The sequence below is a fragment of the Sminthopsis crassicaudata genome, chromosome 1 (assembly GCF_048593235.1).
Source record: "Sminthopsis crassicaudata isolate SCR6 chromosome 1, ASM4859323v1, whole genome shotgun sequence".
NCBI lineage: Eukaryota > Metazoa > Chordata > Mammalia > Dasyuromorphia > Dasyuridae > Sminthopsis > Sminthopsis crassicaudata.
Window position 1 is genome coordinate 684,199,289 of NC_133617.1, and position 27,014 is coordinate 684,226,302.

Below are 27,014 nucleotides of genomic sequence, written 5' to 3' on the forward strand. Positions count from 1 at the left end.
GAGGGAAATTGTATCTCTAATACCCATATTGCTAACATTCAATATAATGATTTAACTTCTCTACATCTTCAAAAACAAATACTCTATCATCTAAGCCATATAGATTTTATTTTTCTGAAGTTGTGTGTTAGTCATTAGAAAGATGCATCAATCTTACCTTGGAAATTAAGAAAACCAGACTTTGATTTCATTCTTACATTTGATGATTTTTAACCAATAGAAGAGATGGTTAATTTAACATAGTCACATTATGAAAAAAATATTTAGGTAACATATATTAAGTTATCAACCCAAACAATAGGTATCAACAAATATACATATAGAGTATTTTATTTTCAAATCTCTTGGTCTCTCTAAAATATATTGGGAAGCTATAAAGACTAATATACATATGCTATTCACACATTTATTTAAATACATGTAAGAAAGATGTCATAGTGTAGCTGACCTTGGCGTCAGAAGATAGTGGTTTTCAAGTCATGACTCTCTGACCCTCATCAAGTGATTCAACGGCTCTGGTCTAAGTACTCCCTAAGACTATAATTTATAGAAGAGCAAATGCCCAATTGACTGGGGAAATAGCCTCGTTGAGAGCTCCATTCAGTGATCAAGTCATAAGTCTAGATTATATGCATATATACACATATATATGATTTTCTGTATGTATCTCTAAAAACTATAATACATATATATGTACATACATGCAATATATATTATATATTTTATATTTTATATACATGTATATGTATATATCTATACACATACCTGTATGTGAATATATACTACATGTATATGTATGTGTATATATATATATATGCAATATGTATATACTTTATATATACATGTATACATCCACAAACACACATATATACCTATATGATAATATACACTATACATGTAGATAAATTTAAACATGCCTTTTTGTATACATACATATGCATTTGCAAACCACAGGAATTTATAGCTACATAATACTATTAAAATTAGGGTTTGGAAATAGAATTACCTTCTAGATCTTCATAATATTCTGCCAGGGGTTTTTGGAGCTGTCCATTAATAAAGATGTCATCGCTATCCTTTGCTGTAATTGCTTTTTCGTTTCTGGAGAAGAATAAAGAAAAACAAACAGATTTATTCTCCTTTAGAAATGTATCAGAAGATGTGGGAAAACTGGAACATTAATGTATTGTAGGGAGGCTATGAAATGATCCAGCCATTCTGGACAGCAATTTGGAGCTATTCCCACAGGACTTTTATAAGACTGTGCATCTCTTCAGATCTAGTAGTACCATAACTAGGTTTGTATCCAAAAGAAACCACAAAAAAGGGAAAGGTACCCACTTATATAGAAATATTTATAGCAATAATTTTTGTTGTGGCAAAAAAAATGGACATTGAAAGGATGCCCATCAATCGGAGAATGACTGAACAAATTGTAGTATATGAACTTAACTGAAAACTATTTTTGTGTAAGAAATGCTAAGTAGAATGTTTTCAAAAAAGCTTGGAAAGACTTATATGAACTGATGCTGAATGAAATAAGCAGAACCAGAGGACATTGTAATAAGAGCAACATTGTCTAATGATCAACTATGATTAACTGAGGTTTTCTCAGCAATACAATGATCAAAGACAATTTCAAAAGACTCATGATGAGAAATGCTAAACTCATCCAGAGAAAGAATTATGGAGTCTGAGTGCAGATTGAGGCATGCTATTTTCACTTCTGCTGTTTTTCTTTTCTTTCTCATGGTTTTTCCCTTTTGTTCTGATTCTTCTTTAACAACATGAATAATGTGGAAATACATTTAATCGGATTGTGCACGTATAACTTGCTGTCTTGGGAAAGGGAAGGAAAGAAGAAAAATTTGGGACCACAAATCATATAAAAATGAGGGTAGAAAACTATTTCTACATGTAATTAGAAAATTATAATATTATTAAATGGGAAAAATTTATCTCAAATCCATTCTGAGAGAGAATGGAACAGTAGCTAGAAGGGCCAGCATTGGAGTAGAAAGAACTACGGTTAAGTCTGCCCTCTGTCACTGTGTGATCCTGGGCAAGTCACTTTACCTCTTGGCCATCCGGGTAAATCTCTAACACTGTAAACTGCAAATGCTTCTGAGCTACAGTAAGAGAAATGGTCTCTACACTTAAGAGTTCTCTATATACACAGGGCTGAACCAAAACTCAGGGGAAAAATCCATTCATTTTGGCAAACACTCAGAGTAAACTAATTCAAACCACAAACGGGCATTTTGCCCCTCCGGAACACCCCTATTTGTGGGCTCACTAGTTGACTAAATACATTCCCTCCAGGAGATGTACATAAAGGGTTAATAAAATCCATGTCACAAAGAAATAGTTCCCATTCACTGTGGAGTCAGGGAGTCTGAGTTTTAATTCTGATGTACAAAGAAAACTTAATGTGCAAATAGAATTTGTTTGCACATCTGTGTCATTCTAAAGCAGTCACCGACAAATGGTATACAAATACACAAATCTGAGTTACAACAAAACATCCAGGCATATGGAATGCAAGACTATTGGATGGGCAAGTATCTGATACTGTATGGAAACTTCAGAATTATTCTGTTTCCAAAGTCTGCGGTTGAATTTTGCAGCATGTTCTCATATGGCTATATTTGTCATACTGCATGCCTTCCTTCCTAAAGAACAGAGAGGTTATCCAGCTGGGTGGGCTCTGAACTGATGAATTTAGCCATGTGGCCAAACTACTAGTTGGGGCTGAGGGAATAAAATGGGATCTCTGGATCTTCACTTGGAAGGCCCTGCTGGGTTGATAGAGTGAGTAGGGCAGGTAAAGTTCACTATGACTGAACTCTGGGGTCCTACTTTTCAAGCTAAGTATCCCCTTATTACAGCACAGAACCCTAGCTGAAGCAAATTGCAAGCCCTATTAAGAATAAGGATGGCTCTTACTCTCATTCATCTATTCAACTATTTTTTATTAATTGCCTAATCTTTTCCAGACACTATGCAAAGTATTGGAGATAAAAGGTCAGTTAATCAACCAACAAACATTTAATTCCTTACTACATGCTAAGTATTTAAAAAAACTAAGCTACAAAGAAAGACAAAAACACAGTTCTTGTCTTTAAAGAAACATATTCTATTGGGCAAGATAACATACAAATAACTAAGTACTATTTAGAGTAGTTGGAAGTTCATTCAGAGGCAAGGAAGAAGTAGAGTTGGGGAGGGGGGATGAAGGCCAGGATGGAGGGAGGGGAGAATAGAACAGCAAAAGGCTTTTGCAGAAGGTGAGATTCGAGCTGTCTTAAAGAAAACCAAGAAGGCTACTTAGCAAAGGTGAGGAAGAGGAGAATTGCAGACCTGGGGGCTGGTCAGGGAAAAGGCACAGAGTAGGGATTTGGGGATGGAGTCTCTTGCGTGAGGGAAAGCAAAATAGACTGGAAAAATAGGAATAGAAAGCTCTAAGTGATAAACAGTACTTGGGAGCCACAAGAGCTTCTGAACAGTAGGATGAAATGGTCAGAGTAATGCTTTAGGAAAATTACTTTGACAGGTGAGTAGAGGATGGATTGTAGTTGGGGAGGCACTGGAGAAATGGAAACGAAGACAAATACTCAAAAGTCTCTTCTTTCAAGAAGCTTTTGACAGGGGCAACTCTTCATTATAGGACCCATTTTGAGCATCTTTATATATTTTCATTTCAGTCCTCTCTCCAATCCTGGGCTATTTGTACTGGGCAGATGGCTCATGCCATGTCCTATAACTTTCAGAGGTGAGCTCCAGTGCCCTTGCATCTAATAATCTTACAGTACACATCACTGAATGTTTCACTGTAATTAAGATTTATGCAAATCATTAAGGCTCACTTTACAAACAGGGAGCTCCATCTTGGGAGGCTTGTTACTGAGACAATTTTATCAGCACAAGTTTATCCAGATTTGAGAAAAATAGTATCATTATTTTTTCCTCTCTGAAGACTCTTAATAAGTAGATTTTGCATTCAAAATGCAGAATGAGACACATGCTTTTGGATTTTGCCAAGGTGAAAATTTGTTTTGCTTGATTATCCTTATGTGTTATAAAGGTTTTCCCCCCCCTTCAATTGCAGGGGTAGGAGGAAGGCGGGAGGAGAGAAAACAAATTCTGCTTAATTAATAAAAATAAAATATGTTAAAAGATGCACACATCCTAATAAGGACACAGACTATCAATAAACAGATTTTGTCTGGATTAAGTGGGATCATAATTATGATTATGATTTATTTCATATAGACAATAGAAAAATTAGTGACATAAAATCAAATAGATTTTAGATTGTGAAGTCTTTTGTAAAAAGTATTCTATGTATGCTATACTATTTTTATATTGTACTATGAACTTGAAAATATTTCTAAAGTAATTAACAGCCAAAATCTAATGAAATTTAAAGAAATATTTGCAGTTGGTAAAAGTGAGGTGAATGTGAATTCACGTCAGATTTGAATGTGTCAAATATACTTTCCACAATCTTTCCTTAAATACATAATTCAGTCTGATAAATTGCCCTCCTTAAGTAAACACTGGGTTTTTGGAGCCCTCTACCAACCTTCCAATTTGCCATTTACCAAAGCCTTAGGTTTTTCTGTGAACTCGGTGTGAGCTCAAGTAGGTCACTGAAGTTCTACGCTTCCTCTGACTCATCTATCAAATGAGAGGGTGGCTCACTTGTCAAGTAGATGTCTAAGAATCATTCTACCACTATTATTCTCTAAGTTCAAAAAGTTTACAGGATACTGTATACATTTGCATATTTATATTATAAACTATAATTTGTATTAAGAAATAATGGAAGAATTAAAAACATCAAGATTTTGTTTTTGGTCTCAGATTATTCAAATGTATTTCTTTGGATGGTTTCCCTCTTCCCCCTACTTTTTTCTCCTTCATGAGAAAATATACATCATCATTTTAAATGAATTTAAATTTATATGTTTAATTTTAAAATATGAAGAATAATAAAAATAACATTTTGAATGCTCACAAGTAGTTATAGAGTCTTTGGCAAGTCATTTATTTTTTCTGAGGCCTCCATTTCTTCATCTGTAAAATAATAAATAACGTGACCCACATGATCTGGAAAATTTATAATATTTTACATTCTACAAAATCCAAAGGCCAATTATTTATGGAACATCTGGATCCTAATTTAAGACAAATAATGACTATGGAGAAATAGAGGTATATTTTCCATTAGAATATAAACTCCTTGAGGGTGGGGGTAATTTTTGTTTTTTTCCTCATCTCCCTAATGCTCAGCATAGTGTCTGATAGAGAGTAAATATTAAATGAATCTTTGTTGGTATATTTGTTTTGGATTTGAGCTCTAATGTTGGTATAGGTAACTCCCCGGGAAGAATCCTGTTGATTAATAAAGGTTAACATTTACTTAGTCTTAAGAGAGTTATCTAGGGATTTTTGCATAAATTCTAGAAACTTCTTGGTTTGACCATTATAATTATATGTATGTGTATATATGTGTAAAACTGGAGCAGTTTCTTTTCAAAAGGATTTCAGACTCTTCACCTGACACTAAGATGTTACATGACTTGCTCAGGGTAATATGTCCAGTATGTATTTAAGCTCTTCCCAGTCAGCTCCCTATCCATTATGACACACTGTTTCTCAGGAAAATATATGTAGTGTGATGAACAACATTTAAGATTATTCCTTCATTTTATATTATAGACTTGATGTAGTGAGGTAGTCACTTTCTCAGTATTGACTTTAAATTTACTGGTCACTGGTTCTGGAAAAGACAAATCCACCTAAGAACATAGAATGGATGTTTAGTTTAGACACTGGTGGTTCCATTTCTAATAAAGGAACATACACTAAAAGAAGATTTCTCTTTTCAATTATCCTTCAGGACCAAAGTGTAATGCAATTTTGAGGAACTAAAAATATAAGGCTTCAAAAAATTTGCTGTCAGTCCTGTGGCTATTAAAGATTGCAGTTTTTGTTAAGCGCGTAAAGCAAACAGGAATGAATCACAATCAGAGTAAGTCTACCCTGCCCCAGAAGTCCAGCACATCACAGTCCAATTAATGGTAATTTGAATAGAAAACTAGGGACATCCAACAAGGGCATGAAGATTACCAGCGAGGCCTTTGTTACTCTTTCTTGCTCAGCTGGAAAAGTAATTCTTCCCTGAAGACTCTGGTTCAAGTCCCTGAACGTTCTCTAAGACTGGCTAATCTTGAATATGAACCATTTTGCTTTCCACTTTAAAAAATTGGGTGGTAATGAATGAGACACATCTTATTCTGTTTTTCCTCTCTTAAACCCAATTTTTTCCTTCACAATCTTTACCTGATGGTTGACCAGTTCAACTATGAGCTACTGCTGAATCCTTTGCTACTTATCTTTCTATCACCTACACCAACTCATGCCCCAAAATTGAGTTATTCTCATAACCTATTTTCTCCATTCTTGCTCCAATATTTGGATAAAGCTCCTTAGCTGGAATTCCACAAGAGATATTTATTAGTTGTGTGACTGGACAAATGTTTTGACTCAGTTTTCTCATTTGTAAAATGGAGATAGTAATAGTACGCTACCTCCCAGGTATTGTGAAGACAGATGAGATGATTTATATAGAGTACTTTGGAGAGCTTAAGATGCTATACAAATATTAGCTATTATTATCAAGATCATCATTATTGGATTAAAGGCAAAAAGGCTTGTCTTGAGCTTGGCAACAGAGCTGATAAGGATATAAGTGTGAAGATTTAGTCACTAGGTTGAAGCATTAGCCAATTTTAGGTTGGGCCAGACAATAGTCCTATAGCAGAAGTAAATAGGAGCTTAATATTTTCCCTCAAAAACTCTCCCACCCCAAACCTAGAGATCTGTTTCTTGTTGATGGTTTTATTTTGGCTCAAGCCCAAGAAAAATATGAGACAATTCTGAGATCAGGTTGTATGTGTTGGATAAACATTACCAATGGCATTTTCTCACACAGAGCTTGTGATTCTGTAAAGAGCATGATAACCTTCAGACCACTTCTGTCGTAAAATGTGAAGGGCTCAAATGACAAGAGCTACTAAATCTGAAGTCAAAGCCTGAGAAAAAAGTCAACCAAAGTCCTGGGTCTTCCTTGCCCTTTGTAGGATTTGTCCAACAAAGAATAACAGGGGTCCGAGGGTAGCTGAGCAGCAGGGTTTGTGTTCCACTGAGCTGAGACCACAATGTCTAATTAAGCTTTAGCAACCACTTACCCAGCTGGAGACAAAATTAAAGATAGGATAGCAGTTATTTCAAATTAGCACTGTGGGAGATAGCCCTTCATGACAGTTTATTAAATGAAAGAAAAAGCAGAACTGGTGCATTTTGAGTTTTTTTTTTTTAAACAAAATCATGTTATTCTAGTGCTATTTCTCTCATAACAGTGAAAAAAAAGAGATTCTCTAGGGATTTGAACAATGTCCTAGTCAATAATATTAAAATGAGAAGGTAGGATTAAAAGCTTTTTTTTTTTTTTTTTTGCTAAGGCAATTGGGGTTGACTTGTCTGGATTCACACAACTAGGAAGTGTTAAGGGTCTGAGGCCACATTTGAACTCAGGTCCTCCTGACTTCAGGGCTGGTACTCTATCTACTTCATCATTTAACTGCTCCAAATCAAAGTGCTCTTAAAAGGATTTTTTTGGGGGGAGAAAATAAAACATTTTTGAAATGAAAACTTTATAACTTAAAGGTAAAAAAAAAAAGGCCTATGCCATTTAGTTAATGACCACCATCATTACATATTTGATTTTAAAACTATTTCCTTAATTAAAAAGAATTGGAGTTCTAATACATGACCAAGCAAAAGCATAATTACTTTCTTAAAATTAGTACTGGGGCCTACCTGTGGGCTTTAAGGAAAAGACTAGCGTATTTATTAATTTTGTCTCACCTTTCCTACTGCTTCATCTCTTCCATAGGGTGCCCAGGAAAAGAGGGAAATATGGAACACTAATAAAAGATTTGATAAGAGAAGAGACACAAGTTTTTATCTCTTGGCTTCAATTTTCACCAACTACTTTATCTGGACCTCTCCTTTCTTCCTTTCTTCCCATTGTATTCTAACTGATTATGTACTTGTGCATGTTATAAAGGAGCAAGACAGCTCAAAATTATTCCAGGTAGGTGGGAACACTATCTAGAGAAGTAAAGTTGCATTTTATTACAGCTACGGATGCAAGAGAGAGAATGACAGGCCTGGAGTCAGGCCTGGAGTCAGGCCTGGAGTCAGGAAGACTTAAAATTCAAATAAGGCTTCCGACACTTACTAGCTGTATGAACCTTGCATATAAGTCATTTAATCTTGGTTGCCTCAGTTTCCTAAGCTATAAAATAGGGTTTTCAAATAGCACCTACCTGTTAGAGTTGCTATGAGGATAAAATGAGGTAATATTTGTGATGTACTTATATTTAGTGATCACTTGTTTCCTATCTTCCATTGCTTAGATTTTTATGTCGTTTATAAAAGAAATGAGTTATTTTATTATCAGATGTCACTGTAACTTTGAAATTCAAGGTTTCAGAAGATCCAACTATTTTTGTCAACCAAGTATATAAAGAAGAATAGTTGTGAAAGCAGAGAGCTTGGGTTTTAATCTTAGTTCAATTAAAAGCACACATATACACAACACACAAAGTCCCAAAAATCTTAGAACAGTTTTAAGCTCTGATAGTTCATTTAAATAAAACAAATATCTTTATGATACTAAATGAGATTAGGCTGATTTCTAGAGTTATAGATTTAGAGCCTGAAATGATATTAGAAATTAGTTTGTCTCACCTTTCCCCTCTCCCATTTTGCAAAATCAGAAAGTGAAGCTCCAAAAGGTTAAATAACTAACTTGAGATCATACAAATAAGGAGAAACAGGAATTCAAATACAGACCCCTCTTCTTCCAAATCGAGCAGTCCTGGAAGAATTACATCCTGCTAGGATTTCTTATCAAACTTAAAAAACTCAGAGCATCAATAGGCCCTCAAATTGTCTTCTTGTGAAAAATACAAAATAAGTTCTTAATGCATACATCAAACACTCAATATTCCCTGGAGAACCAGGAGAATATTGAAAAGAATTCTGGATTTGGATGCTCAGGATCTGAGTTCAAGACCCAACTCTGCCCTTACTTAGCTGTGATCCCAGGCAAGTATTAGATTTAGTAGCCTTGTCTACATCACAATGTCCTTGAGAGGATTGAAGGCAAAAAAGGTACATGCAAAGTACTTTGTTCTATGCATCCTTTAAGCTCTATATTAGTTTGTGTTTTTTCTCTCTCTTCTTATTACTACCATAGTGACCAGTGCTTACCCACTTACCTAAACTCATTAAGTGTTTTTTTGGTGATTCAGAAATTGCTGGACTTTGGGAGTCAGAAACACAAGGGGTAGAATTCTTCCTATATCACTGTAACTGTGTGATCATGGGCAAATCACTTAAATCTCTAAAGCCTGTTTCTTCATCTTTCAAATGGAAAAAATACTTCACAGGAATATTGGGAGAATCAAATGAGACAATGTATGTAAAGTCACTTGTAAAGTTTAAAATGCAATATAATACTTATTACTCGGTTTCAAAACTTTAGGCTCCAGTCCTATTTAATCTCTTAATACTTCCCCCTTCCTATTGATTTGTGGTGTAGGTCTTTCTATGACAACATTCTTCTGGGTTGAGCAATGTTTCTTATTTAGACTTCATATTCATATGAACTTAACAAGGATCTTTGAACTCTCAAGATCATGAGATAAAAATCACATTCCAACCTTTGGCAGATCTACCTAAGGGTTAGCTTCTAAGGATCTGTGTGGTCCAGAGAGTTGATGGTCTAAAGCATGTGTTCTTAACCTGGGGTTCAAGCGGAGACTTTGGTGGGGGAAGGGCTACCCATGAACTTGAGTGGGAAAATTTACATCTTTATTTTTATTAATCTCTAACAAATTTAGTATTTCCTTCAATTACAAATTTAAAAAAAATATTGAGAGAAGGAAGCCATAGGTTTCATCATGCTGCCAAAGGGATCTGTGACATGAAAAAAGGTCAAGAACTATAAGTCTACTAGCAGAAGGACCATATGGTTAGTTATAGATTTGTGGATCTTAAATCTCAAAAGGAAAGACATTTTCAACAAAATAAATTATTTAAGTACCAAGGAATAAAGACCATCCCTGCTGAGTCAAAGTTTGGATATAACTTTAAAATTATCTTCCCTGAAATTTTAATATTCTTAATGCCTCAATCAGTCTGTATTAATAGACTTTGTGGTTTATTATGTAAAACCAATGATGACGGGTTGATTTATTAGTTGCAGTTTTTTGTTGGAATCTTCCCTAACATACAGTGCTCAGTCATGGATTTTGGATTAAGTCACGGAAGCATATGCTTTAGAAATAGAAGTGATCTTAGCAATCTCTGAGATTTGGGTTCAATATTTGAGTTCAGTTATTTTACTATGAGTAAATACTTGGATTCTAGCAAATAACTCAACAATGAAAAAGTCTTCTAATTGATAGTGCAACTAAACATGGCTTATATCCCAAAATGTTACTAAAACTACTCATCCTTAGTCATATATGATGATTAGTATTCTTTATATTTAAAAAAATTGAAACTTTGGTCTGAATAGCCTTAGTCTTATGCAATGTTATCTATGAATCAATCAGAGTTGTAGTAATAAATTAAATTTCTAAAATCAACAGCACAAACAGTTAACATGGTTTTGCTACTTGCTAAATTTAAGTTGGAAAAAGCAGGTTTATTGTTAGGATAAATTGACTAGTGTTCTCTTGGTTATAGGAGGCAGAGATTCTGAAAGACCAAGGTTCTTCCAGGAAAACAGCCTGGGCTTTGTGAAATATTTAAATCTGAAGACTGTCTAATTGAAGTATCTTTCTTGTTCTTGTTGTTTATGAGGATGCAGACAGAAGAGCCCCAGATCATCTCCAAAAAACCAGACTCTCAATTTAACATATTTCATAATCCTACCTTTGACATTTACTACCTCTGTGAGCTTGTCATTTAAACTTTCCCTCACTTTCCCCATTTATAAGCCAAGGATAGTAATATCTATAGCATCTCTCTCTCCCAAGGGAGTAATGAGGTTCAGATAAGATAACATATATTAAGGATCTAACAAACTTTAAGGTATTAGACACATGAAGTTTTTTTATTATAATCCAGTTTTATTTGGATTCTTTATTTATTATAGATGCTATGACTTTATTAATAACTTTATCAGCCTTCATATATAATCTATACATGTTTCTTCTTGGCCTATCAATAGGCTATGGAGGTTAATCTAACACTTTGGGAGGGCTCCAATACCAGGAACTCAAATTCTTCCTGGAAGATTTTAATGCGATGTATAAAAAGTTTGAGAGACATAGTTTCTAGATAATTAATCATTTTATTAATGATAGCAAGCAGATAATTAAGAAAAGAATCATTGAGCTGTTTTTCCTAAACCAAAGAACCCTTGAGGAATCCACTCAATTCTTATTTGTCCTAGGAAGAGTGGATGTTCTTAAGAGTAGATGTAGACTGGTTGACAAGTAATAAGAGAATGAATATTATAATGAGAGGTAGGCTTGTTCTATTGAGGGTATGGGGGAATGTGACTCTACTCACCCAGTCTTGGACAAAGACTTATTTATACTAGACTATCACCTGTCTAGGTCAATCTTGACAAAAAGGGGAATCTACTTCCATCTAAATCTATGTCTGACTAAAAATACAATGAGCTAGAATCTATCAGTTCACCTAACTAGAATTTCTTTACTTTTTGATGAGAGCTAAGCTTCCCAGCTGGGAACAAGATTGAGGAGCATGCTAAAGAATGAAGAATAGAAAAAAAATCCTAGAACTTCTCAATAATTATTGTTGAGAGATTATTGAAAGAATCATTTCTTGTACCATCATTAATAAAATCTAGAACTTATGAAACAGGCAGGATCACAATGACTACTGGGTGTCAGTCACACTTGTTCACTGTTTCTTAAAAAGACTGACATATTGAAAATAATCAAAGAAAAAACTCCTGTGGGCTGGAAGAAGTGGACAGGAAGCAGGATGTAGAGAAGAGGGCAGGGAGTACATTGACACCTGGGCCTGACTAGGAAACAGTCTCGGTGGCAGCGTAAGAAACAATAGATAAATACCTAATTTGTTAAAAGGAAAAGTTTACCAGGAAGACCTGTGACCTCAGGAATTTCCTGCCTCTGACACAAACTCACTAGGTGACCTTAGCAACTTATTTCCTCTGTGTGGGCCACATTTCTTCATGTATGGGAAAAAAGGGCAGGGATTACATTAGATAGTCTTTCTGATCCTGATCTTCTGTAACAAAATGTAGATTTTTTTCATTTCTTTGTTTCTTTCTCTTTCTTTTTTGTTTTGTTCTATTTAGATCTGAACACTTATAAATCAATATTATTCTCCAATAATTAGTTTTGGAAAAACTTACTATACCTGGGAAATTTTGATAGTTTCTGAGATCTTGAAATTTTAAAAGCCAAAAAACCTCCAACCAAACAAAAAAAACTCAAACAACTTAATCAGAATTTATGACTCTGATACGATAACTTTCAAGTTTTGATGCTCAGAAAATAAACTGTTCAGATCAAAGTTAAAGACAAGACCTTGAGGACAAGACCTGCCACATTTTTGTCTTTGTAGCCCCCATAGAACAAAAAATAACATTTAAGAAATGTTTGCTGAGTGATTAATGAAGAGCATCTTTCTTAAATCAGGAAATAAGTAAAGTATCTTAGTTTATACCTGACTATTTTAATGAATTATTGTTCAAGGAAATTTATGCTAAAATAAATCAAAGATTGAATTCAGATTGTATCTTTTAAGGTACAGAATCAAAAACATTTTGGTGCAAAAGCATTATCCTTATGAAAGTAGGTCACAAAATATTCACAATAACTACAACAACAATATAAATGGGAAGAACTACCACATATCAAAGAATCAAAAGTGAACGTAACATAATTATATAGATCAAGCTGAATTAGAATAGAAGACACCCCCAATCCACACCTTAGTGAAGATGAAGGGTCCACAGATATTACATATTGAATATATTTTTAGATTTTTATAAATGTATTTGCTTTTTTTTCCTTCTTAAAAATACTATTTATCATAGGGGAAAAGGGAGAGACACTTGGGATAACTATGATATAAGAATGAGAGAAGAAATTTTAAAAAATGAGTCAAAAATCCCAAGAATTGACAATCATTGGTATTTTATAAAAAATGCTAGTAACTTACAAAAATTATAAGAAGTCATGATAGGGGTTTCTGGAAAATATGAGAATAGTAAAAAAAAGGAGAGTATTTTCTGCCAGATGATTTTACTTAACATGAAATGACATGCTAAATCATAGATATCCCTGGTTTATGATATTTTCTAAAGACTGGTAAAGATGGCCTTAAGTACAAGGTCAGTGGAGGTTAGGACTCATTGGGATATCTTCTTTACTTTTTCTATAAATAGAGTCCTTACTTCTACTTTATATTCTCTCCATTAGCATAATCCTATGGTTGGTATTCTTCTTGCATGATTTTCTGTACACATATACAGCTATATGTTCAAAATCAGTCCCCATTGCTTTCTCTGACCAACATATAATCAAAAAGCCATGTGCATAAATGTTTACTTAAGAAATGACCTCAGAAATATTTTAATGCTGGTTCTTAATGCTTCTGTACTTGAACCCATGCCTGAAATTAATTCACTTCCTCTTTATCTTTATGTCTTATAATATATATCTTCCTTCAATATGCAAGAGAGATTTTCTCCACCATGTCTCCTTCCCTATCTCCAGTGGAAAGACTTTTTTGTTCTTAGAGCACTGTGTCTAGATCACTCCTTTGCCACCCTCAATCCCTACATGATAGCATACCTATATCTATGTTTTTTTTTTTTTTTTTAATTTCCCTGCCTAGAAGGTAAGCTCCTTGAAGGCAGGGGCTATCTACCTATCTACCTACCTATCTATCCATCCATCCATCCATCCATCCACCTATCTATCTCTCTATCTCTCTATCTATTCATCCATCCATCCATCCATCCATCCATCCATCTATCTACCTACCTACCTATCTATCTATCTATACCTATCTGCTTTTCTATTGATTGATCCATTTATAAATATAGATATTTATCTGTACATATCCTAATGAAAGGCAACAGGTTGGAGTGGACTCAGGTTTGGCCCTAAAATAAGAAAGAACTGGGGACTTAAGTCTAGTCTCTAACACAAACAGAATGTGTGGTACTGGGCAAGTCACTTAACATCTCAGTGCCCCAGGCAATTCGCAGTGACAAATAAGCTACAAAAGAGAAGGTGATCTGCACTGGTGGAAGGAATTCCCTCTCTGAGAATCTGTCTTCATGGAAGAAATCACAAATCAACAAATAAAAAAACAACTCACTAAATCCCAATTATCTTGCATAGTAAATAAGCAATGAATATGGACTGAGCTGAAATAACACCTTTGCTACTTTCCAAGGTGTTATGGATAGATAGCAGCAGCAGCTCAGAGTTGTAGAGCCCTTTAAAGTTAACAAACTCTTTTATTTACAGCAATTCAATAAGGAAAATGATATGAAATGTGAATTAATTTTATTTTACAAATGAAGAAACTCATGTTCACAGAGATCAACTTATTTGTCTAAGTCTCACAACTAGCAAGCAGCAAAGCTGAGACGACTTGTGCCCATATCTTATGTGTCCAAACCTATTCTTTCTGCTATATCCACTGCCTTCCTTGCCTTTGGTATATCATTTTCTTAAATTTGTTTGAAGAGCTAAAATGCTGGAAATCTAGGAGATGATATCACTCTTCCAAATCTGAACAGACTCTGACATTCAATGATCACTAATTTCTCCACATTATTGAGGAATCAGAAAAATGGTGACCTATGGATCCTGTAGCCAATTGCCTGGGATCCAGACTTTCTGTGGCAAATTTCAGAGATCTAGACTATACAGGATATTTCCAATTATGCTGAGCTCTTGCACAATCTGAAAAGAAAAACTGACATAATAATTTCTTACTATGATGGTCTTGTTCTCTGGAGCCATGCACAAGTCTGCATCCTCCATCTTTCTAATTAAGCATAATAATAAGTTTTATGTTTAATTTATGGAATGAGTATTTCCATAACAGTACAAAAAAGATGGTTTCATACAAAGCTGTAAATCTACTATGCAGAACTAACAGCAAGCATTTACATGGCACTTTAAGGATTTCAAAGCACTTTAAAGATATTTCATTTTTGTCATGACAACAACTCAGGGAGATGATGCTATTATTATCATCATCTTTTTACAGATGAGGACACTTAGGCAAGCAGATGTTAGGTGCCTTACCTAGAGTCACATAGATATTAAGTTTATGAAATTGGATTTGAAGTTAGGCCTTCCTGACTCCAGGGACAGTACTCTATCCACTTCACTAACAGCTCATGATGAGGAGTGTCTCATTACCAAGTATGCTGCTAAGTAACAAATTTCTTGATCAATAGCCACTGACAAAGTCCATTTTCTAATGTTATGAGAGAACCGCAATCCATGGAGATGGAGGGAATACCCACACCACTGAAATCGCAAGTACTTGAAAAACTGAACTATTGGTGTATTGAATTGTTTTTATGGAAATGTGATTTATTCGAAGATAAAAGTTGAAAAACTTTCCATGGACTATTAAGAAATTCCTATTATTTAATTGTAAATGAATACAGAATGGAAAAAACAAAGGAAAAGAAGGAAGATTAAAGGGAACAGATGAGTGGGGAAAAAAGTAGAAGGAGGAAAGAATATGAAGAGACTAAACAAATTCAAGTTATAAGAGAAGGGGAAGGAAAGGAGAAAATAATTTGTCAACTCTGGACACAGTTCCTTAGCCTTTAACTAAAAGTAGGATTTGTGAATTCAAGGAGAACTAGAATCAATCTGAAGCTTTCATTTATTAAAAAGAAAATTAATCTGTGGTGTTAATATATGAAAATATATGCAAAATAGCTATTAGTCTGGGATTGTATCACCTGGAAGCAAATGGGCTCTTCAGACTATAGCTCCATAATTCTGTCACAAGAATAGCTTTATGGAAGTGCAGAAGCGTAAATGTTTTTCATAATTAAATCTTTGTCCAACATTTATTAGTCCACATCTTGAACATTCCAGAGTACAAGAAGTATACTGCCTATCCAGTGACATATTGATTCAAGAATCTTCTAGGAAAGGAATATCTTTAATTACAAAGTTGAATCCTTTTTTAAAAAAATCACCCTCACCCAGAGAAAGAACTCTGGGAGATGACTATGAACCACTACATAGAATTCCCAATCCCTATATTTTTGTCTGCCTACATTTTGGATTTCCTTCACAGACTAATTGTACACTATTTCACAGTCCAATTCTTTTTATAAAGCAAAACAACTGTCTGGACATGTATACATATATTGTATTTAATTTATACTTTAACATATTTAACATGTATTGGTCAACCTGCCATCTGGGGGTAGGGAAGAGGGGGAAAATTGGAACAAAAGGTTTGGCAATTGTCAATGCTGTAAAATTACCCATGCATATATCTGGGTAAATAAAATCTATAATTAATAAAAAAAATCATCCTCTTCTTTTTATTATGTGAAGGCACATTGGTTGCATAATATGATTCAATGTCACATATACTGCCATTTGCAGCTTTATTTAATGTACTAGTTGGAAAATGACTGGGGCATGTTAAGTCTAATAAATTACTCAAAGCAATTAGATATAAATTAATTTTTACATCTGTCGGCTTTAAAATCCAAAGGACAGGGGTATAGAAGAATCAAATGAAGGAAAAATTGAATTAGACTATTAGAATAGGAATTACACTAGGAAGGTAACCTAAGAACCCTTTATTCCCCAGCAAAGTGAAATTACTTCCCAAGATTACTTAGCAAGTGAGTGGCAAACTTCAGTTCCTGATTCCAGGACTTTCCCAATTCAACTTAATCAACAATATTTATTAAGTGGTAGATGTACATAAGGGGTTATATGTTATGGGTTAGGGATAAAAGGAAACAAAAACAAAACCATCTCTCCCCTCCATGAGTTGGTACACTGCTAGAAGGGGAATACAATACATGTGCACAAGTACACACACACACACACACACACGCACATATTACAAGAAAAACTGAGGGAGAGGGGACTAATAGCTGATTAGTCCCTGATATATCAGATCAGAAAATGAGCCATGTGAACTGAACCTGGAAAACTGAGACACTCAAAAGTGTAGTGTGGGATGGGAAGAGGTTGGTGGGTAGGGAGATGACTTGAATAAATGCATGGAGGTTTAAGTTTAAGAGAAAACTGTTAGTTTCCCAGTCTGGCTGCAAAGTAGAGTTTGTGAGGGAAGTCATAATAAAGAACAGGGAAGGTGGTTGGAAATCATTCCTTGGAAAGGCTAAAGTTTGCATTTTATATTATATACAGATTGTGGGGAAACCACTGGATATTTTTGAGGATTACAGAAGGAAGAAAGGAGAAGAAGGAGGACTGATTAGAAGTCTACGATAGAAGTTCAGATATTTATTAGAAGTAGAAGCTGAAATACTTTCTATGGACTGAACTAGGATAGTGTATGTGCAAATGATAAAAAGGGGTCACATAGAGATCCTATAGAAGTAGGGCAATACACAAACTTTCATGAAGTGACTATTTTTTGTTTCTCACAGTTTTTCTGGAACCCTAACTTTTGTTTCCCAGCCCCCTTGGCTGGTCATATGAAAAAAATTATTTTTCTATTTTAATCTCTGGCTGTCTAGGTCCATACCAATTCCATATTCCTCCTTAGATTTGATCTCAATGGACTTGACTTTAGGTCAATACCCACTAGCCTCAACTTCTATCTAATTCTGGCTTTCCAGACTAGCCTGATTTTATTGCTGACAAAGGGACTGCTGACAGTCCCTATGCTATGCTTTTCACAATGACAGTATTTCTACTTGTTACCAAAGTTTCTGACAGCAAAGCCTTCCACTGTGACATTTTCTTTTCATTAACAGAGGTAACGCTAGATTTGTATATAAATACATAGGCTATAAGGGTGAAATAAAAATATAAGCAGGTTGCTGTATAACAATGTAGAAAGTGAGGAAAATGGAAACGGGATAGTTTGTGACATTGCTGAAGAGTGGAATAGTATCTCATCTCATTCTGCAAAGGTGATGTCTACTACTTTTCAAGCAATACATTCTTTATAATCTAAACCTTATTGTTTAGTAATCTGTAGCTTTCTTGAAAGAAGTATTGATGAGATGAATACAATATCCCATTGTACTGCCTTTCCTGCTCATGAATATTTCTTCTCTGATGGTACACTTTCTCTAAGTGTTCGCCTTTCACAAAATTTTGGCAGAGCCTAAAAAATTATAGTTGGGGAATTTTAATCCCAGCTCTGTCACTCTCCTGCTGGCAAGTCACTGAGAGTGACGAATAGAAATCTATAGCTAACTGGCTTGAATGCTGCAGTCTCAATGAATTTCATGACCAAGATTTTAGATGATATGTTTTCCTTGCCTATGGCAATCTACCTGATTTGCTATTAACCACAATCTGTAGGATTTGCTCTGATCCCAGATGGAACTGGGTTAAAATTTCATCTTCATAACTATGTGAAATTGGGTCAGTCTCTTAAGTTCCTTGTATCTCGATTTCATCACCTATAAACAGAGTGGATTGGGCTAGATGAACTTCAAATTTTTGCCAGTTCCTGGTCTATAACAGGAAGACCTAAAAAAAAATACCAGAACATTTACCTTCTAGTAAGTGTTTCAGGATGTATGATTATCTATTTGCATCAACCCAACACAAAGAAACCATAACTAGGGATCACTCTGGAAATTACTGTGCTTTAATGAAGAAAGCTTTTTCATAGTCTAGTTAAAAATGGGATGAGGACACTTTTGTATAAATTTATATGTATTCATGGTGTCTCTCCCTAGAGTGTATGAGCAACTTGAGAGCCAAATTTTGCTTTATTTTTGCCCTTGCGCTAATGCTTAGCACAATAATTGGCACAAAATAGGTGCTTCATGAACATTTGTAACTAATTAGATGATAGTTTTGCTGTTTTTATGGATATGGCTTTCACAGGCCAATCTCAACTTATCTCCCCTCCTCTTGCCTCACATCCTCGCTTCTCTGACTCTCTCTCTCTTTTTCCCCACTCCTTTCACTCCCACTTCCATATCTCCCTTCATATATATATATATATATATATATGAAATGTGTGTGTGTGTATAAATAGGGATAAAGTGATTCCTAGATATTCTCTCATGTTCCCTCTGAAAAGTGGACAGGAATTAATGAATATTAATGAAATGAGGAAGCCATATAGGAAATTGGCTTTCTGTGAATGCAACATGACATGTTTTGTTCCTGAGGCCATTAATAAGGCATTACTGTCTGGAGAAGATGATCTCAGACGTTCAGGTGACATCAGCTTTTCATGGAAGATGACTCACCTCAGATGAGTAACCCCAGAGTCATCACTGTCTCGTGAAGCGCTCCGTGGGGGGCCATGCTCTGCTGCACAGGTGTAAGCAGCATCCTCCTGATCCAAGGCCCACTTATCTTTGGACTTTACACTGTCGTTTTGTGAATCCAGAGAAACGATGTCTGAGGGAGAGCTCACGACGCCAGAGTCTTCAGTAGTAGTATCTTCGGATGCAAAGCAGCTGCTCACCGATGCCGTCTCTTCCACTTCAGACAGCTCGGTGATCCCACCATCCATGGAACAATTACTACTGTGGATGAGTGGCAGGCTTACTGAATAAAACATATTAGAGACAGTTAAATTTAAACCATTTCCATTTTTTAAATTTCCTAATAAATATCAAACCCATATGCCCGATTAATCTTATGTGAAGTTTGGAAGTTGCTCTGTCTGAAGTAAGACAATTGCTAGAGCTAAATTTTACCTTGGAATAAAACTCAGTAAAATTGTCTTTGGGTAAATGATGGGAGAATTAAGTATATGGACTAAGTTTTTAAAATGATGAGTTCTTTTGTCTTCTATTTATTTGAAATTTGAACTATCCTTCATGATTTAAAAATTATCACATTCATTAAAGGCTTTTTGATATATCCAATTAAATAAATCCAATAGGAAAATCTTTTCAACAACTAAGGTTTGTATCCACTTCCAATTCCCCTATTTCCATTTTTGGGCCTCATTTCATTTAGGAAAATAATTAATCTATAAGTTAATGAAAATTAAACCATTTAGAAGTCTAAGTGAACTCAGAACTTAAATAAACCAAGGCAGATTTGTGAAAAGTATTTCATATGGAAATGTGACATCTTGACCTGAAATATTAGCCACATATTCAGCTCTCTTTTCATTTTTATTTCTGAGACAATCCCTACTTTGTCTAAAAAGGAACAATCTTGTGAGAGAAACTTTAAGTGAAATTAAATAAAATCAAAACCAAAAAAAAAAAAAAAGTCTCCTTGGCTGAGGTTACATTGCCATTAAGCACTGAAATTGATTCCTGACAGCAGAGGCAATAAAATTCATAGAGTTACAAATCACTCTTAAAGCTCTAAGCTCTGGCAAACATTAATATTAATGATTGGGAACACTATGGCAATTCTGTCCATCTATCTAGCTATTTGGAGATGTTATTATGTTATCCTGACCTGATTTTTATTACTAGGGCTCTGGTGGCTTAAAGATCATGGAAAGTCTTATGCAAAGTGGAATCCCTTAATAATTCTAGTAATGGAGGATAGAACTAACACCCAGGTCATATTAAAGGGGAGCCATTATATCAGTCTTTATTGTACACAGATGTTAAGTTTCAGGGTACTTGATTTAACCAGCAGCATGTCAGAAGTCATGCAATAAGAAGTGTTGTAATTCTTTTTGTTGCTGCTGTTGTTTTTTTTAAAGTATCCCAGAAACATATATAATAAGCAAACCTTACATACAGGACATATTAGCATCTTTGAAGGCACAATCTCTGTAATCATACTTTAATAGTAAAGAAAGTAGATGATCATCAACATTTCAACTAGAATAGTATAAATAAGGATATACTACTACATGCAATCAATATTAAAAAAGAGAAAATATATCAATATATCATTTTTTAAACTCCTGTATATACATATACATACATTTATATGAAATGAAAGTAAACACAGTGTTTTAAAAAGTAATTTCACAAGAGTGAAAAAGTGAAGAGCAAAAGACACGATAGACAGACTGATTTTTAGAAGGAAATGCACAATGCAATATATGTGAAAGTAACAAATAATGTTACTATAGCATTTAATATTTTTTTTGGTACATGGCTAATTGGAGTGCAAATGTAGAAATAAAATATGGCCACTGGTTTATACATATCTAAACATTTTCTTCTAGTGATTTATTGACAAACTTGATTTATTGGTTAGCTGCCTAAATGTCTATATCTATATTCTATCAATCAATATTAAAATGTCAATCAGCATTAAATCTAATTTCTTACTATAGTTAGAAAAATACCCCTCAATGTGTCAGGGATCCCCTCAAATCCAGGACATAGGCAGTGCCAGCCTAGACAAACTTGCTTTGTAATCTTTATCCCTTCCTCCTATGCCCTTTCTTTCTCCATCCTGTTGATTTTCTTCTCATGTGATTGAACAGTTAGTCAATTATAACTAACACATTTCTGTTCCTCTCTTTCCAGTTTTTAGGCCTTTTATTTTTGTCCTTGAGCATGAAGGGGCAATAAGAACCGTAACTCATCTAGGAAGAATGTGACCTTCTTGTTAAACACAAAAGGAAACTTGTCCCTGTTAAAGCAGTCAGCTGAGCTGTGAAAAATCACAACTACAAGTAGGCAAAAATACCCAACATCCAGAGGTGTATGTACTTAATCTTCGGAGGGTGTATACAGAGCACTCCCCAAACTCTTGATATAGACTTTCACCAGTTTCAGAATTACATAAGAGAAAAAGGAAAAATCTCTTTTAGAAAATTAGCCATCTTTCCTACCTCTGACCCTTATTTTCCTGACCTTGTGCTATTGGCTAAAAAGGATTTTTATTTTTATACATTAACATGGATTTAAAATAGAACAAATAAAATAAAATAAAATGTAACTTAAAGAAAACACTGATCAAGAGATTTGCCTGCTAATTAAAATTTTAAATAATTTCACAAGACTTTTTTCAGTTATTTTCTCTTTTCTCTCTACACCCCTAATGTTAAGTCATGACTTCTGGTTGGTGTATTATTGTATTTGGATTTTTTTCTGGTAACACTATGGATATCCTGGCTGGATATTTTCCATCTCTCCTTTTGTTACTCCTTTACTCCCAATAATATCATTCTTCATCTCCTTTTTGATCTCTTGCTCCTTAAGGTGCATAATCTCACCTGGTACCTTCCTATTGCTCAGTCTCCCTAGTTTACACTCAGAACTAGGGAGTTTATCACTCACAATGATTATCTCAAATCCTTTCACACTAAATGTCATCTCTCTCTATATGCCCCAACAATGTCAAATTCAACATGTCTAAAATAGAACATATCTTTCTTTTTTAACTTGTTTCTTCTTCTAACATCACTATTGTTGTCAGTAGACCTCACAATCCATTCCCCTTACTCCCCACCTCTCAATCTTTGCATTATTTTTGACACTTCTCTACTTCCTTATCCAATCTCATCTGCCAGATACTGCTATTTACAATTTTTTTTTGCTATCTTGTCCCCTTCCTTTTGTCAGTATCCTCATCCAGATCATTACTACCATCCCGTCTCTAATCTTTCTTCCAAGCTAGTCTTTCTTGTGCATGTATCTAGTCAAGTCCTACTTGTACAACTTTTTAGTGGTTCCCAATTGCCTATTGAATAAAGTTCAAATTCTCTCGCCTGACATTTAAAGACTCTACCAATCTGTTGCTAATTAGCTTATTTTTCACAGCCTTCACCTAATCAATCAATTTAACTGGATGACTTACTTTCTATTCTGTGTACAGATCCCATACATACATCTGCTGCTTACTAACTCTGAAATCTTGGGTCTCAGTTTTCTCAGTGAAAGAGTAAGGCCAAATGAGCTCACAGATCCTATTCCAGTTTTACATTTATTAACCTTCAAACAAGGATTTTTTTCTCACTCCTCTTATGCTATCCCTAGGTCTAGGGGGCTCTTCATAATCTACAACCTTCCCTCTACTAGTTAAAATCTCACCTACTTTTTAAAGTCACCTTCTTTAAAAAACATTCTATGCTTTGAATAATTAGCAATGTATTCTCCTTCAGACACTAACAAGTAATTCACTTGTACGCCTCATAATTTATGCATTATTTTAAAGGATATGTGAGTCATTCCCTATTAGACCCTAAGATCCATTGTGGTGGGAATAATGGTTCATGTAAATGTTTATCTTCTCTAGCACCTAGTAGGTACTTAGTAGATGTTTGATGAATGAAAGTAATTAACTTGAATATAGTACAATTTACAACTAAATAATCTCCACATCGCTAAAAAGGACTTTTCTCTCATTTTTATGCACCACAACAGTAGAGTTATATGTTTTAATTTGATAGAATCATTAAGAGCCAACTTTTGTAAATATTCTGATGTTTTTCCTCATTGAAAAATATATATTATAGAAAGAAGATATAAAATACTAATTTTTTTCCTGAATGAAAATCTAAGAATATAGCATTTGTAATTTACAAGAGCTAGCATTTATGTGAGCTTTAACATTTGCTAAATGCTTTACTTTTATTATCTCATTTTATTTTCCATCTATTTGTTTAAAAATAGGTTTACTAATTTACAAATGACCAGGCTATCCAGACCAAGGGTGAAGATTCATTTAAAAACTATTAGGACTATTAGCAACAATGTGAAAACTAAGCACAATAAAATATATCTTTCTGCTGTGGTGGTCACTGCTTTTGGTTGCTTTTTTTCTGCTTCTTAAAATAATAAGCAAAATAATAGAGGTAATATTTTAGATGGCAAAATTTCTTCTAAGTACTTTTTAATGGATTCACTGTTTTGAACTTAAGGAGAATAAACAAGTGAGATATAATCTTTAAATGGATAGCAAATGACCTTTTATCTATCCAATGAGAAAGAGGAGAAGGTAAGAGCCAATTTCAACAAATTAACAAGGTTATTTTTAACACTGGTTTCTGCTCCCCAAATCTTGGTTGGTAATATGCCATAACCTATTTACCTCTACTACAAGTGTTTCCATTGCTTTTTGAGTGATATGATCCTTGGAGATTCCATAATTCATAATCATTTAGCATTTTGCTATAATATTGGTGTTAAAAGAAGAACCTTTGTTTCATAGGGTAGTTTGGGGTCAATAGAAGGATTATGCAATTTCTTACATGCAACCCAACCTCCTTCTTTGTAGGATTTAATCCTAATTAAAAAGTATTTAAATATCTTATTTCAATCTTTATCTTAATAATATGATCCACTTGTAATTCCTTTTCCAGATTAAATTCACTAAACAGTCAGCATTATGAGCTACCCATCTGACTATATAAATATCTTTCATCCATGTAGATTTTTGGTGATCATTAGGCCAAGCTTTTGAATGACCATGAATTTAATTTAGGAGGCTCTCTGAGATACCGTGGTTTTATGTAACCATCACATGGTCATCCATAAATGGGAACATTTAGAGCAGTAACATCAAACCAACAGCTACTGGGGAGACTCCCACTGAAGAAGGGCATAGACTAGTTTCCCACAATATAAGGTACAAATGAGTTGAGTTGTAATCTAGGTCACTGGAGAAGAACTTACACCAGTGGAATCAATGATCCACTTAACTCTGAAGTTGTCACGCTACTAAGATAAGGCCAGAGATTCAAAGTCCAGCAAGTTCTAAGCTTGAAAGACTTTAAACATCAGGATAGTACTTCTGTTTGTTTCTGAAAAGCTAGATGGATTCTTCTAAAGAGGTCTTCCAAAGAATATGGGGGGGGGGGGAAATAAGCATCTGCCAATGCATTGATCACTATCCGAATATATCTCATAAGAAAAACAATGGGGCATAAGAATTAGAAAGTCAGAGGATCTAGGAAGGGAAGATCTAAGACCTTCCACAAAACCTCATGGTTTGGCCAAATGGCCAATTTACATCAATCCCTTCATTTTAGCCATTTTCATGAAAGATAACAATTGGTATTGATCAGCAAATAGCAGTGAATATGGCTCACTCAAAATGCAAACTTATTCATAAAAAAGGTTTTACTCTTTAAAAAAATTGGAAATAATTTTCTTTTTTTTGAGGATCATTCTTTTCTATAATTTCATAATTATAAAAAAAAACCTTATTGAAAGTCACTGGGAAAATGCTAATAGGAAAAGGCTCATAAAGAAAAAAAAACAAACCAAAAATATAACCACTATGCTAATTAAAAGTAAATTCAAGTATATTATGAAGTACATGATTGTAGGTTGCTTGAATATATATCTTTGTATTTCTGTCAGCACCTAACATAGTACCTTATGTATGGAAGGCATTTTGTGAATGACAAACTGTTGTTGAAGAGTGCATTTGTGGAACATCTGACTTAATGAGAATGATAAGTAATTCTTTTTTTCCATAGTGTACTTATTGCTGAAGTCTAACTGGCCCCATTAATGCACACCTCTGTTTGCTAAGTATACGGAGCAGTCTTGTAGCTCATCATTTTATAAAACTTGTATAGAATTGTTTCTAACCTCATCCAAAGTCAACAGACAGCACAGTCAGTAAATTAAATGTTTCGCACACAAACCACCTGTCTAACTTACAATTATGGCCACCCAAAATAACTTGACTGTATTGGCTAAGAAAACACACACCTCAGCAAAACCCACCAATAGCTGAAATAACCTCACAAAAGATCTTGAACTACTCAATTCCAGATTTAGATTTACAGTCCTTTTTCAAACAACTCAGTTCCAAGAATTCAGTTATATTTTGCCTCTTTCAATGTATGTGAAATAATCTTTTCTTCCATTTCTTGAAATTTTAAACTATTACTTAATTGTGTGTGTGTGTGTGTGTGTGTGTGTGTGTGTGTGTGTATGTGTAAGCTTTATTCTATTAGGGATGGAAGTTTTTCACCTAGAGTCTAAAAATAAATTTTAGAAAGAAGAATAGGAAAAGTTGTACGAGGAAAAAAATTACATTTTTTTCCGTATCATCTACCTCAAATTGAGTGTTTCCTTTAATTATGAATGTAGGTAACAGACATTACTCTGAAAACAGATCTTTTATAGGCTTTACCAGCTAGCCAAAGGGATCCACAACAACTCAGGTTAAGAAGCTTCTGTTGGAGATAAATATGGACCAGAAAAAATTTTACTTTCTAAGAATTTTTCTTTGAAAATTCTTTGAAATTATTATGAATGTGCAAAGAAAATATATATTTGAATGAATTTTACATGTTTAAATACATACAAATATACATATTTATAATAGGATAAAAGATCACAATTTTCCTCTATACATTTTCTCTACACGAAATTCAATCAGTTTATGTCACACAAATGAAATTTAGCTATTATTTAGTCTATTTTAAATATCTACTATGAAAGCATGATGACACAGATAAGTTGCCTTTAAATCTTGGGAAATGTCCAGAAAATCAATGAAAAAAACCATACAATTTTTTTTAGTTCTCAGGAACAAATATTGTTTTAATGATCTCAGAATGCTTTTATTTATTGCCAAGTCTCAAGGAACACAGGGCGAATTACTATATCTTAGAGCTGGAAGAGACGTTAGAGTTCCTACTTTTTTATTCACTGGAGAAATTTCAAATATTATATGCCTGATCATCACTCCTCTGGGATACAGAACTTGCTACCACACAAAACAAGATCATTCCCTTTTTAAAATCTCCCTCTTTGAGGAGCTTGGTAGTTCTGATCACATCATTTGAAAAAAAATATTATA

General features: G+C 34.3%; 1 protein-coding gene across 12 annotated transcripts in view; it reads right to left on the bottom strand.

The window, feature by feature from the left end:
* Positions 1–27,014, bottom strand: part of COBL (cordon-bleu WH2 repeat protein) — a 343,248-nt gene that overhangs the window by 35,897 nt on the left and 280,337 nt on the right. For all 12 annotated transcript variants that reach the window (XM_074283615.1, XM_074283610.1, XM_074283605.1 and 9 more), the window contains 2 exons: positions 19,565–19,868; positions 1,007–1,101 (listed from right to left, as the gene is read on the bottom strand). In XM_074283615.1, coding sequence (XP_074139716.1) covers positions 1,007–1,101; positions 19,565–19,868 — 399 coding nt within the window. The remainder of the gene's footprint in view (positions 1–1,006; positions 1,102–19,564; positions 19,869–27,014) is intronic.